Source organism: Gopherus flavomarginatus, chromosome 3 (assembly GCF_025201925.1).
Source record: "Gopherus flavomarginatus isolate rGopFla2 chromosome 3, rGopFla2.mat.asm, whole genome shotgun sequence".
Classification (NCBI taxonomy): domain Eukaryota; kingdom Metazoa; phylum Chordata; order Testudines; family Testudinidae; genus Gopherus; species Gopherus flavomarginatus.
The window spans coordinates 95806466-95821438 of record NC_066619.1 but is presented as its reverse complement, the minus strand read 5'-3'; the positions used below and the strand labels follow the sequence as shown (position 1 = coordinate 95821438).

The 14973-nt window shown below is 42.0% G+C and overlaps 1 protein-coding gene across 3 annotated transcripts in view; it reads left to right on the top strand.

The window, feature by feature from the left end:
* DOCK8 (dedicator of cytokinesis 8) overlaps positions 1 to 14973 on the top strand; it is a 147380-nt gene that overhangs the window by 89637 nt on the left and 42770 nt on the right. For all 3 annotated transcript variants that reach the window (XM_050944254.1, XM_050944253.1, XM_050944255.1), the window contains 11 exons: positions 661 to 778; positions 1661 to 1731; positions 2464 to 2602; positions 3226 to 3327; positions 4043 to 4138; positions 4396 to 4630; positions 5473 to 5637; positions 7234 to 7409; positions 9000 to 9095; positions 10483 to 10578; positions 12371 to 12520. In XM_050944254.1, coding sequence (XP_050800211.1) covers positions 661 to 778; positions 1661 to 1731; positions 2464 to 2602; positions 3226 to 3327; positions 4043 to 4138; positions 4396 to 4630; positions 5473 to 5637; positions 7234 to 7409; positions 9000 to 9095; positions 10483 to 10578; positions 12371 to 12520 — 1444 coding nt within the window. The remainder of the gene's footprint in view (positions 1 to 660; positions 779 to 1660; positions 1732 to 2463; positions 2603 to 3225; positions 3328 to 4042; positions 4139 to 4395; positions 4631 to 5472; positions 5638 to 7233; positions 7410 to 8999; positions 9096 to 10482; positions 10579 to 12370; positions 12521 to 14973) is intronic.

Sequence of the window (14973 nt, the reverse complement as noted above, 5' to 3'; positions counted from 1 at the left end):
CTTGGATGACCATCAGATGGCATATTGCTGTCCTATATGGATAGATAATTACATATATATATAGAGAGAGAGACATTTGTTTTAATTGTGGGCTGGTTGCTGGCTTGATGTCCCCCGTCCCTCCATCATACATATCAGTTAAGGATCTCCTGAGAAGAGTGATGGGAACAAAGGGCTTCCTTGGCCCCTATTCTCCAGCAGCAGGACTGGTAACAGTTGTTCTTTCTATCTGTCTAGCAAGCTAACTAATGTAGGTGTATTTTTGCCATGGTATCTGAGTGGGAGCTGTATTTGTTCTCACATGGGAATGGAGATTTTTTTAGGCCCAAACACTCTAGCTTGTCTTGCAGCCCTAGAGTAAAAGGGCTGGGCAACAGGGTACTTTGGAAGAATGGGGGAATGCCAGGTTGCCCTCTCAAAGGCATAGTTTATCATCAGGAATACCACAAAACATACACTCTGTATTGCGCAGCACCAGAATCTTACCCTTTTCCAACAAGCTCTGTAGATAGGAATAGCCCTTTCAAAGCCTTCAGTCTCTAGATTGAATTACAGCATTGGGAGAAGAAGAACCGAGTCAGATGCGATGCCAAGTACTTTGTTCTTCAAAAGCAAATAATTGTTCCTTACTCATTTACTTTTCCTTTCTTTTGCTTCCAGAAATCTCCTTTATGTTTACCCACAAAGGCTGAATTTTGCTAATCGACTGGCCTCTGCAAGGAACATTACCATTAAGATTCAGTTTATGTGTGGAGAAGACGCTACCTGTGCAATGCCGGTAATATAGACTAAATAAGAGGATCAGACATCTGTGGAGCATACTCAGCTAGCTGTAGTACTGACAAAACCTGTGAAGGGTTGTCTTGTGACACATGCTTCACACACAGCTACGATTTTTTGTGGGCCTTGCACTGAAACCGGAATGGTTTCGATCGCAGTGCTCATGCAGCATGCAGTTCACATCAGGAAGCAGGGCTAAAGGACTGAGGAACAGCAGAAGAGGCTTGTAATTAGTGTGGAACAGGAACATATCCTCCTGTATTCTCTAATGCTTCATGTATTACATGAAAGAGTAAACATTCAGTAGCTTCTATTTAAAAAAGAATAAGATTGCCTTCTATGTGAGTGCTATGTTGGGAACTCTACCAGGAAATTCACAGAGGTTCAGAAACCTGTTAAGACTGTTATATTCTGTGTCCCACTGAACTAATCCTCCCACTATGAATACACAAATATCAGGTCCATCCATGCATAGCACTGAGGATAGAACCTGTGACCTTGACGCTGGAACAGTAAACAGACCTAAAGTGAGACAGAACTCGTAAACATCTTCATATGCAGATAGTTTTCCATTCAGCCGCCCAAGATATCTAGATATCTTTGTGTGTGTGACACTGTGCAACCTTGATGTTCTTTTAACAAAGTTTTGTTTTAGATGTTTGAATATACAGTATTGAAAAAAGTATTCAAATCTGCGTGTTCTATTTTCTATCAGCATGTTGTCATGAATGGGATGTGTAATAATGTACGTCCCATTCATGACAACCTGTTGATAGAAAATAAAATGCTGTAATTTTTCAATATTTAAATCTTTCTGAAAGTTGATATAAAATTTGATAGCTATATGCCTGATCACTATTACTTTTATTTTTGAATACAGATCATTTTTGGAAAGTCTTCAGGTCCAGAATTTTTGCAAGAGATGTACACAGCTGTCACATATCATAACAAGTATGTGTACTATTATTAATATTCTTTTTATTATATATTAAATATCAGTCATTTGCTCAGGGATGCTTTTAACTGTACATACCTTTTAAAAATACTTTAAAACCTCACACAGTTGATTAGTGAAATTCCATATTTTTCTGATTCCAAATACTGCTTTGAAGATTTGTCACATTCAGAATTGAAATAATCCCATTCATTGAAATCATGGAGATTGGGGTATATTATTATTATTATTATTATTATTATTAATGATATTAGATTTATTTTTCAGAAGGAAATTCAAGGATTTTCCCTATTTGAAAGTTAAGAAGTATGTCCAGAAGTAAAAAGTAGTTCTGGGACTTTAGAATATTCCTCATTTGGATAAATTAGCCCTTCCAAACAAAGCTAAATAGAAACACTCAGGTCAATTTGGACCCAGAATTTAGGTGTTGTTAAAACGAGTGTTTTCAAAACCAAAGATTAATAGAAGGCAGTTTCACAAGTGTGGAGAGAAGAGACATCTGAGGTGTCTCAGTGTGGTCTCTCCATTTCTGCAGGGCAGCTTATTCATAGATTGATATTTATGTAGGAGTACATCATTGGCCTACTTGAGTTAATACACATCTTGATACATCTAGCTATTTGTCTAGAGTCTTAGACAACTCATATCATAGTAGTATCTGGGCCCCTAAACGCAAGTTAGCCTTCCTGCCTATCTCATAATGTATGCGCTTGGTATTTTTAAAACAGGTCTCCTGACTTTTATGAAGAGGTGAAAATTAAACTGCCAGCTAAACTTACAGAAAAACACCACCTACTGTTCACATTCTACCATATCAGCTGTCAGCCAAAGCAAGGAGCGTGTGTAGAAACCCTTCTGGGATATTCAGTAAGTCACTTGCGATTTACACTTCAGCTCCCTGTGGACACAGGCCTTTTGTAGAAATAACTAACTCATTTCCTCACTTAGTCCCCAGCCAAAGTAGCAAAAACACTCTATCTTGTTATCAGAGAGACAAGGTGGGTGAGGCAATATCTTTTATTGGACCAACTTGTGTCTGCCATTCTGGGACCAACATGGCTACAACAACACTGCATATATCCTGTTATAACAATTTCCAGACATGAGTAATAGGGTCTTGATTTTAACACTCCCCAGTACCCACATCTGCATTCAAATGTTATGGCTTTTGTGGCTACATCAAAAGAATTAACAAGCACAGGTACAGATCACAGACTGGATCAGATGCCCTGATCCTGCAAAGAATTCTGAAGGTACTTGACTTTACACACTGAGAGTGGTCTCAGTGAAGTCTGACCTTATATCATGCACTGGCTCTTATGTCATGCGGGGGCATGATGACACTTCTGCAGAAATTACTGTGGAGTCAAAAACAGTTCTGATCGATATCTAATCATTGTTCTGTTGACTGTAATTATCACAAACTAGATAAATAGCCATACTCTCATGCAGCAATGAATATCACTTTGTTTTTGCCTCATCTATTTCAGTGGCTGCCAATTCTATTAAATGATCGTCTCCAGACTGGACATTATTGTCTTCCTGTTGCCTTGGATAAGTTGCCTCTAAACTATTCAATGCATTCTCCAGAGGTAACAAACAAAATAGCTAATAGATACTATTTCCCCAGTTAAAGGGGCACTGTCGTATCTTAGGCTCCAACGTTTGCCTAACTTGATTGGAGGAACCCTTCCCTGTGCTTAAACAAATCAACTGACCAATCAATCAACCCCAAAAAGATTTTAAAGAAAACCCCTAAACCAAGTGGCTGTGCAGTCATGCACTTGCTTATGGGTGCCAAAATAATCACTTGCTTGCTGGTACAGGCCCTACAGACCTCCAACAAGCTCCATCCTTGGGGTTTGGGTCATATGACCCTTAATACTCTCCTGCTACTTAGTGGCTCAGAACATCCAACTGTCCCACAGTGTATGGGAATGTCACTGCCTAGAGTTTTCAGGAAAGGTGTTGCCAAGTGTGGAGAAGCAGGGATCAGGCTTCCCCAAGAAGACAGTGAGGTGGAGGACAAAGCCCTCTAAGAAAATATTGCTAATGTAAGGGGGACCAGACAGATTCAAACTGCATCACTGAGCCCAGTCTCTCTGGCGGAGCAAACCAGAACCCCACGCAGAATAGTGTAGAGTGAAAAGATGTGGAATAGAAAGGCGATACCTGAAGTACGTCTAATTTGTAACTAAAAAACACCCTTAAAAGCTAAATGCACTCTGTGTAAACGGTATTTGCTATTTGGCTACTTACAGGGGAAAGTGCTAAGCTGATCATCTTGTTGTTTTATCTTCAACACAGAAAGTTCCATCACAGTCACCTCCAATTAAATGGGTTGAAGGGCACAAGGGAGTGTTTAACGTAGAAGTGCAGGCTGTTTCATCTATTCACACTCAGGTAAAGAATCTACACCCAATCTTTTACATGCAATATAAGCTTTATTTGAAACAAATGGCTGGGGCTTGGATGGCTGAGGGGACTGGTGAATGGGATACGAAGCTCTTCACCTCTTGGTTGCCTGTTCAAATTTTGGTGACCTTTTTTACTTCTTAGCCAACCATCTCTATTGCTCTATGATTGCCTGTGGTTGCAGCAGTACAGAATATGCAGTAACTGTCCAGCACCACATGCTGAGTATTTGATTGTATTCACAGGACAATCACCTGGAGAAATTCTTCACTCTGTGTCATTCTCTGGAAAGCCAAGTCACTTTCCCAATTCGAGTGATGGAACAGAAGATCACAGAGGCTGCCCTGGAACATGAGTTGAAACTCAGCATTATTTGCCTGAATTCCTCCCGCCTGGAGCCCCTGGTCTTGTTTTTACACTTGGTGCTGGAGAAACTTTTCCAGCTGGCTGTGCAGCCCATGGTTATAGCTGGTCAGACAGGTACTTATTGAAGCATTGCCACTGACTAACAGAACAGCAGTAGGGTTGGAAAGGGCCCACAAGCAAACCAGGTTGGTGGATGGGAGACATTTTGCTAAATTGGCTGGCTTTAATTTGATATTAGCAGATTTAGCTTCTAGAGGGTATTTATGGGGATTTGAGATAGAGGAGTGTTCAACCTCCTGCAGTTTATTTGGGCAATCAGCATGTGCTCTGTACCCAGGTACAGTATCTGCTGACTGACACTTATATCAGTAACCGAATATCCAAAGTTATAATCTATGCCAACATACATTTTGGAAGGGATATTAAAGCTTGTGCTTCAGGGCTTAAGGTGATGTCTGACTATTAGAGATCAGATTAGGAAAAGATCTATGTTGGGGAGGCAGATTAGTCCACATTTGCCAACTGCAGGGTTCTTACACCTTTCTGTGATGCAATTGGTGCTGGTCACTGCCAGAGAAAGGATACTGCTTGGATGGATGTTGGGCAGGGTTTCTCAAACAGGAGTTGCCACTTGTGTAGGGAAAGCCCCTGGAGGGCTGGGCTGGTGTGTTGGCAGTAGGAGCTGCAATCAGCCGGACCTGCAGATGGGGCAGGTAAACACACCAGCCCGGCCCACCAGAGGCTTTCCCTACACAAGCGGCAACTCCTGTTTGAGAAACCCCGATGTTGGGTCTGATCCAGTCTAACAATTGTGATGTTTCTGTGTTTAGCTTTGAATTTGTTAAAGTCTAGATTAAACAGTGAATGGATTAGATGTTATCTGCTCAAAGAATGCCCTGTCTTCACTGAGTTATGCCCTTTAATGCTTAGACTAATTCTTTCCCTTTGGTTCACAGCCAATTTTTCCCAGTTTGCCTTTGAATCTGTGGTCGCAATAGTGAACAGTCTTCACCACAGTAAAGATCTGAGCAAGGACCAGCATGGGAGAAACTGTCTCTTGGCATCATACGTCTACTATGTGTTTCGCCTTCCAGAGCCTCAAAGAGATATTGCCAGACTAGGTATTTTGTTGCCTTCTCCATAAAGTAATTCCCTTCTCCCTGACCTGCCCCAACCCCTCAAATTGTAGGTAGCAGGGGTGTGCATGGCTCCTGACATTTGGAGTCATTTGTATTCAGAAGGAGCAGGATTTAAAAGGTACTTTAATGTATAGTCCATGCAAGAAATAGGAGAGAGGGCAACAGTGCAGTGGGTGCTATCGGGCAAGATGGTGCCTTTAGGAGCAGCCCAAGCAAGCTGCACCACCCCAGAAGTAGTCTCAGGTGGCTTTGTGCCCTGCTCATAGACTCATAGACTGATAGACTTTAAGGTCACAAGGGACCATTATGATCATCCAGTCTGATCTCCTGCACAACGCAGGCTGCAGAATCTCACCCACCCACTCCCACAACAAACTCCTAACCTATGTCTGAGCCATTGAAGTCCTCAAATCATGGTTTAAAGATTTCAAGGTGCGAATCCTTCAGCAGGTGACCTGTGCCCCATGCTGCAGAGGAAGGCCAAAAACCCCCAGGGCCTCTGTCAATCTGCCCTGGAGGAACATTCCTTCCCGATCCCAAATATGGCGATCAGCTAAACCCTGAGCGAGGTCACCTAGTCCAACCTCCTGCTCAAAGCAGGACCTAATCTCCAACTAAATCATCCCAGCCAGGGCTTTGTCAAGCCTGACCTTAAAAATCTCTAAGTTTTTGGGCAGGGTTTCTCCTCCCTAAGTAACCCATTCTGGCGCTTCACCACCCTCCTAGTGAAAAAGCTTTTTTTCCTAATATCCAACCTAAACCTCCCCCACTGATCTATACCAGTGACTCCCTTCTGATCTATACCAGCAGGAAATTATTTCCCTCCTCCCGCCCTCTGTGCTGGTTTAGCTATTCCGGAAAGAGAGTAGGGAGATGGGGCTAGGCTCACCCTTCCCCACCTACCTGCTCCAGGGAGGGAGTAAGCAGATGAATAACCCTTCGTTTTCCTACATACCTGGACCCAAAGAGATGGGGATGAGGGGTGATAGGGAGGGGGGTTTGTTCCCCTGCTCAGGTGTGTAGTCTGAGCTCTTCTTGAATATTCGGCTGACGTTGGGATGCGGTAAATCTCAGGGCTTATCCACACTTGGAAATTTACTGAAAACAGCTATTCTGGAATAGTCGTTCCTGATTAGGTATTCTGACACATTTCTGAGTGTAGACAAGCCCTCAGTTTCTATCACCTACATCAAGGGTGGAGACAGAGTTTTGAGCCCAGATGTATGTACATCTGTCTAATGTGCAGCAAGAGACTAACGGGTTGTCTCTGAAGTGGAAGGAGAAAGGAAGGAAAGAGAAGCTGCTGCTGTGGAGCTGCTGCTCTGATCTTCCTCTGGTGCTCTCTGTCTTGGTGTTGTGCTGGACAGCTCACCACCCTTCCCCCAACTCTGCATCCTCTGGCTCTGGGCCTAGTTAGGTTATCAAAGGTGAGGTTGGTGGAGAGGCTTTCAGAATCTACATGCTGTTCTTGTTCTGTTTGCTTTAGGAGCACAGAGTAAAACTGGCTTTCATGGGATCATAATGTTATGTTAATATGATATCCTGATTAAAAAAAATACAACGTGTTCCCATGACCAGGTGCAGCAGGAAGTGCTAATTTGCCAGAGTCTCGTTATTACACATTTGGGCGCACCACAGCTGTGTCTGTTGGGTCCAGACTTCTCCAGAGCCGGGTAATGAGCTGCAGCAATCCAGATATTCATGGTACACAGACTGCTACTGATGAGGAAGTCAAAAATATCATGTTATCGAAGGTAAGGGAGGAAAGAAAGCTTGGTAGCTAGAGGTGGGGTCTCACCCAAAACCCAGATTAAGAACCCAGATCCAGACTTTGTGGGTGGACTCATCTCTACTCATATACGCTGCATATGCCACCAAGAAATCTTGCTGTTCACCTGGGAGCTGAAACAGCAAGCTAAAGCTCTGGTGCCAAATCTTTAAGTCCTTTCTCAGTGTCCCAGAGAAGTCAACATCAGTAAGGTCTTCAGAAGTTGACATCAGTAAGGTCTTCAGAATTTTGTCTCTGGATGAATGGATTTTTGTCTCCACTGCAGGATGTGCATATTTTCAGATCTCTAATAATTCTTTTTTTGTGTTCTGAAAGATCTATCCATAACAATACCGAGAGTGTTTATGAGGGACTTGATCCAGCTCTTGTTCAAGTCAGTAAAAAGAGACTGCTGTTGACCTCACTGGAGGTTGGATCAGGCTCTAATGAGAGTTAAACACATCTTACAAAGAAGAATTGCTCTTCTAATGCCGAGAGGGAAAATACTCCATTTCTTCACAGCCATTTTTTAAAATCACAGTGCCTGTTTAGTGCTGAATGTGTGCACTTCAGATGAGAAACTAGGTGGGATGTCCATCCTCAGCACAGTGCATTTACATCAGCTAGTATGGGCACCAAAAGCATCTGCTTTGGTGATGAGTTCTTCTTTTGTGAGTCCTTAATTTATGCATTGAATTAAAGTGAAACATAAACTGATTTTCTTCTTTTCCTTGTTCAGAATTACATAGATTGTTGATGTTAATTATGTGTAGCATAGTGCTTTTGCAGTGGTTTGTTTTCAAACTTGATTATAAGACACTTTCTGAATCTGTTCTCAATCCAATGTGCATGTGCATCTCCTGTTAAAGCGAATGAGACTTGTGTCTACCTTGAGAGAAATAAAACAAAACAAAAGAGAAGAACTAGTCATATTTGGAAGTTATGAATATTTGATTTGTTTATATGGATATATTTCTTCATCCATATCAGTTTTTAATAGTGTAGACTTGTATTTAATTGTTTATGAATTTTACTCCTATTTCCTGTGTCCTAAAACATAACTCAACTCTAGAGACTTTTAATTTACTCAAATTAAAACAAAGTTAACATGCAGGTTATTAAAGCTGCATCACATTAATAACAACATTGCAGGTTATTAAAGCGTGCATCACAGCAATTTACAATGCTTGGGTGAGTACTGTGATTTCACCACCTTTTAAATGGACATTGTTTTTAATGAAAGAAACTCCCAGCTGTCATTTTATTTGGTTGTTCTAAATATGAAATTTCTTTCAAGAACAGCTCTTGTTGAGTGGATGAATTAAGAGAGCTTTAAAGTCTAAATGCAATACTTGAGTAGGCCACGTGGTGGAAGTATTTACATTACTTTCCTTTGAATTCCAAATCCTGGCACTGTTTCTCTTCTACGCCTCTCCTTTCCCCATTACTGGGTATGTGTGTGAGAGAGGATGGTAGGGGAGATTTGTATTTATTTATTTATTTATTACAACTAGCAACTGACTCTCCTTTGTTAATTAATTAAAATCTCCCCGTGGCTTTTGGCCCTTTTCTCCAGGTTGCAGATCGCAGCTCCAGTCGGATGTCTTTCTATATTGAAGCCACCAACGACACATCAAATGCGTCTGTAAGCCCAAGACCATCCAATAAAAAGGTAGAGTGCTACACAATGCGAGAGCAATCTGAAGCCTGGCTGAGAGCTGTTAAACACCTGCTAAAACAAACTTTGCCAGTAACACTTAGATGAGGTGCAGAGGAGAGGGAAAGAATTAATTTATCAGTTTTGGCAAATAAACTTTGTGCCATAAAAGTGATGTTTATACCAGGGAGGTTGACCAGTAGATAAATTAATGTATCTTCATTTTTGTATCAACCACCTGAATCTCAGACTCTTTAGACTCTGTTTCCCAAGTAGTTCTGGCAAGTAACCAAATGCCTCACAGGTCAATGTACATGAATGGAGACTCTTTACTTTGACTTGTAATGATCATAATGGATCCGTGTTTCCCAAGGTAAAGGAAGGGGAGTGAAGGACTAGCTGTGGTCTGAATTCACCAAACTGGCTTTTCCCCTGCTCATAGTCTTTGAAACCAACCCAGTCTGTCTCTCTGACCCAAAGTACATGTTCCAGGGTAGCAGTTATTAGGAACATAGGAACTCCCATACCAGATCAGACAAGTGATCCTTCTAGTCCAGTCTGCTATCTCTCACAGCGACCAGCTACAGCTGTTTTAGAGAAAGTGCAAGATACCCTGCAGTAGGTAGTTAAGGAATAACTTGCCCAAAGGGGAAGTTTCTTCCTGACCTCTGTTAGAGTTTGAGTTATGTCCTGAAGCATGAAGATTTATATCCATTCCTAATTCTTGAGGGATTAATTATCCTGTCTAATGTAACTGGAGATGTTCCCATTATCCATATCAATGTCTGGTATTTCTACTTGTATACTTTTTGTATAGAGAATGGACCATGATGCAAAGTTCAAATCTGGATCTGAACTTCCTAAAAGTTTGGGGTGCTTGGATCTCGGTTTTCAGTTCAGAGTCATCTTTACACAGTATTGTTTTCAAATAGGATCCAATGCAAAGGTCTTGCTTTAAGGATTCCTTCATTCTCACCCTTTAGCATTCACCATCTTCCTCCCAGCCTCAGAAACGCTAATGCATTACATAAAAGTGCTCAGAATCAGCATAGCCTGAAATTCACTCCCTAAACATATTGCCCAAAGCCCATGAGTTATGGGCTTGAGTAATGGCTGCTTCTCATCTGTGCCTTCATTTGGTGATGCCTCAACACTGGATGTGGCTACAGTGACCCCTCACCCCACCTGTCCCCATCAATCTCTCCAGCATATATGGAGTGCAGAGGCCTCCATGCCCAGCAGCTCCTTCCACATCACCTCCCTCACACAAAAGACCACTATAGTATGGAGGGCCTTGCACACACGGAGTGAATTTCACCCACACAGTATTGGATTGAGGGGTCAGTGTTGGAAGATGAGTTGAGTTTAAATCATTTCTCACCATGCTGTGTTTTTTGCCTAGCATTTCCATGAAGAGCTAGCACTGCAGATGGTGGTCAGCACTGGCATGGTGAGAGAAACCGTCTTCAAGTACGCCTGGTTCTTCTTTGAGCTTCTGGTAAGATTTTGTTGACAGCATTATATAACAATTGAGAAATTAAATGCCATTTGTGCCCAAAGCCACAGATGCAGATTTGTTGCTGTCTTAACCACCTATACCCCCCAGTGCATCACAACCCACAGTTTAGGAACATGCCCATACTCTGTGTGTGTATGTGTCTGTGTCTGTGTCCGTGTCCATCCATCAGTCTGTCCAGCTAATCTTCCCCATAAGAGTGGGCCTGAGGCACACAGTGTGGACTGTCCTCCAGATCTGAACCTCCTCAAAGTTTGGAGGTATCGGGCTAGGGGGTTTGGTTCAGATCCAACTCTCCATGGACCCCTGATGACTCCAACACATAAACAGAAAAATCAGCCTTGCGGGAATTCTCTGAATTAATTTATCCTAACTGTAGCCAACAGGATCTGCCTAAGGTTGAGGATTCAAAGAACCCTGCTTATGTTGTGCACTCATTGATCCACAGCTGGCAAAGCACTGCAAGACAACAGTCAAGCTAGTATCTTTCCTTCATTTCAGATGTATATCAGCTGCCATTTTCTCCACTCTGATAATAGCATGGACCACTGCCCGCAGTGCCCGAACGCCCCACACTGAGATTCTCCTGTGCAGGCCTGAGGTGACTGACGTCACTAAAAAATGGTCTGACTTATTGGTGAACACCGGCAGCAAATAAACCATCCAAAAGCCAGCCAGGAAGTAGGAACTGTCATCACGAGGGGTCAGAGCAGCAAGAACCCTTCGTGAGCACAACAAGGACCCACATCCTGCATTCTCTCCAATCTCAAACTCCTGCCCAGTGATCTTCTCTTTCTTTCTTATTATTGAAGCTATGACTTAACTGTGAGCTTTGGATGTGTGAGGGAATGCAGGATGGAGACTAGAAAGTGAGGGGGTCAAGAATGGAAAGGTTTTTCGAAAATGGATTTGACTTTTCTGCTGCTGGCTTCTCGCACCCCGTCTATGTGGTGGCTGAATGTAACGCTTTCCTTCTAAGTACCAATGTTCTGTTAGAATGTCAGCACCTGCTTGAGGACATGGCGGTCCAGCGGGGATGGTGTGCTTTGCCACATATATTTGGTAAAATAGGCATTTATAGTCCAGAACTTGAGCAGAAACAGGGTCTGGAGTCCGTTGTACTTTAAGAAATAAAAAATAAATAGGTGGCATGTAGGGAGAAATTGAATTTTTTCTAAGTGTATGTAGCCCCTCAAGAGTGGAGAGTGTGTCTGATGCCTGGAACGGTCTCCCTCTCCTGGTATGCTAAATGACCATCTGCTCTTCTTTCAAATCCCTCCTTGAAACACTTTTCTTCTGTGAAGCTTTTGAGAGGTAATCCACCATAAAAAAGCATTTAATAATTATCACACATTTTTGATCTTGAAACTTAGTTTAGGTAACAGCTGTATTGTCAGTCTATTCTAGATCCTAAACCTTTTGGTTCAGGGACTGTGCATTCCTTTGTATATTATGTACAGCACCAAGCACAATGATGAAGGATGAAATCCTAATGCTTGCATATAATAAGTGCAGCAGAAATATCAGGAATGCAAACCTCTCTGTTCTGTCCTGCCAACTTGCATCAGCCCTGACCTACAGCGGCAACTTCTAGGAGTGAGACAGTAGTTCAGCCTCCATTCTCACTCAGTCCATGGGCCCTCTGCTGACACTGACAACAAGTATGCTAGTTGTGATGGTAGTTTTGTGCAGGTGAAATTGAGGCTTGTGGGAGATTGGGCCCAAGTGCCACTGTTAAAGCAATCATTTGATAGTAATGGGTTTTGTTTTGCAGATAAAGAGCATGGCTCAGTATGTTCATAACATGGACAAGCAAGATACTCCACGAAGAAGTAGATTTTCAGATCGTTTCAAAGATGACATCACCACTATCGTCAATGTGGTCACCTCGGAGATCGCAGCACTTTTAGTTAAATCACAGAAGGTAAATGTGGGATACAAAGAAATAAATGTAACATTTCCTAGCACTCTTTTTGTGGTTATTTCCCACAAGACCTACTGAGCCAAATTCAACCCTGGTGTAACTTCACTGACATCACTGAAGTTACATCAAAGATGAATTTGACCCAATATTTCTATTTTATCTCACTTGTGTCAATCATTGTGTGGTAGATTCTAACATCTTTATTCATGTTGCATAGCACCTTATTCCATGAGTGGGTCCATTGATTGCCTAGGAATATTCAATAATTAAGGTAACACTCAACCTTTGGAAGGTTTACAGAATCTGGTTCCAAATGATATCATCACCAGCTTCAAATGCTGTTAATATGAAATTCACAGATCAAAAATAAAATCCTTACCTCACTTTAACTCTCTCCTCTAATATATTTGAAAATCAACGTATATGGTTATAAAAATGGAAGAATTAAAAAACCTAACATACTTTTCACCACTTATGCCATTTGTTTACATTATGAATTTCAGTCATCTTGGACAATGGAAATAGATTAGTCAGTTTCATTCTCTGGTTTTCATGCACTAGCAAAATGCTACGAGAATGTTTAAATAAAAAACTAGGTCACTGTGATCTTTAAAAGCATTTCATGAAAATACTTCTGTTCACTTAAGTAAAACACTTTTTAACAAAATTTTCATTTATGCCCTCAATACATTAAGCATGGCCTGTTTATGGCTTCTTTACAGAGAAGACACAAATAGTCTTATATGGGCAGTACTGTTAATTAGATCACATTCTGATAGGGTGAGGACAGAGGGTCTAAACGTCAAAGTTCTCCATGTGTGAAAATGTCAGTGAAGTGCCTAGAGAGTTTAGAGAATTGGACATATACTTTAATCATTCTCAGAAGCCATAGATGGCACTTGTATGATTCTTACAGACAATGCAAAAGCAGCCTACTTGTCTTAACACAATATTGAGTATGTTTTTAACAGCTTGTTGCTTAAGTCCTGTAGTGATGAAGCGTGTCCCCCTGGCTTGCTTTGCCCAGGCTAGCAAACTGCTTGCACCATGATAGTAAGAAAATATTTAACAGCATGAGATCACAGAAAATAGCTTTATATATCTGAGCAGAAAAGACAAAAACATGAAAAAGTGACTCTCTGAACACTGTAAAGCCACTCTGTCTAACATGAGACACTGAACGCTATACAATTCCCTCAGTCTCACTTCCTGAAACTGTTCTATTAGTCATGAATAAACAACCTCTGTGGGACTTGAACACAAGCTAATTAAAAAGCATCCACATATGTACACACCAGCAACAGTCACACACGCAATCAGACAGTTCTTTGCACTGAACTACACATAGAACCAAGATTTTACATTCAAATTAGTAAATTTCAAATAACTTGGGCCTTATTTTCAGAGTTGCTGAGCATACAGAGCTCCCAGTGACGTTAGTGGCAGCTGTGGGTCCCTGAAAATCAAACCATTAATAAATATTCAGAACTGAGCTGCCAGATCATAAAACCTAGAGATTTGTCTTGCTGCATTTTTTTTGAGAGTCTCAGATTTACAGTTTCTAAACAAAATATTTGTAAAAAGCACGACTAACATGGCAACCCCTCTGATATTTAATAAAATATTTGATGTTCAGTAAATAGAGTTGAAGAAACATTTTGTCAAATCTGTGTTAAGTATTTTAGTTTTCTGTAAATAGTAAGCATTCAATTATTTTTTAAGAAAATGAGAGTAAAAATGATTGCAGCTGTAGGAAATACAGACAGGACTTCAATTCCATTTCAGTGTTGTCATTTGCAAGCTTTGCATAACTAAAGGGCTGCCCAGAGGATTCAGGGGGCCTGGGGTCTTCGGCAGTGGGGGGCCCCCAGCACCAAATTGCTGCCGAACTGGCACTTCGGCGGTGGGTCCTGGAGCGGAAGGACCCCTTGCCGCCGAATTGCCGCTGAAGGTCCGCTCCGGGGGCCCAGGCCCTGCAAGAGGTTTCCGGGGCCCCCAGAGCAAGTGAAGGACCCCACTCCAGGGCCTCCAAAAAGCTCTCGTGGGGGCCCCTGAAGGGCCCGGGGCCTGGGGCAAATTGCCCTACTTGCCTCCCCCCGGGCAGCCCTTCGTAATTAAAACTATTTTGCTTTACTGTGATATCCATCTCTGTGAATAACAGCAGAAATAACTGTATAGGAGCAATTCTGTAGATTTTCATAAAATCATATATATTAGAGCAGGAGAAAGACAGGTCTAGCCATCCCTTCGTAAGCAGAAGGGCTATTCAGGAGTGGCCAGCCTGTGACTCTGGAACCACATATGGCTCTTCAGAAGTTAATATGTGGCTCCTTGTGTAGGCACTGACTCTGGGGATGGAGCTACAGGTGCCAACTTTCCAATGTGCTGGGGGGTGCTCACTGCTCAACCCCTGGCTCTGCCACAGGCCCTGCCCCCACTCCACACCTTCCCGC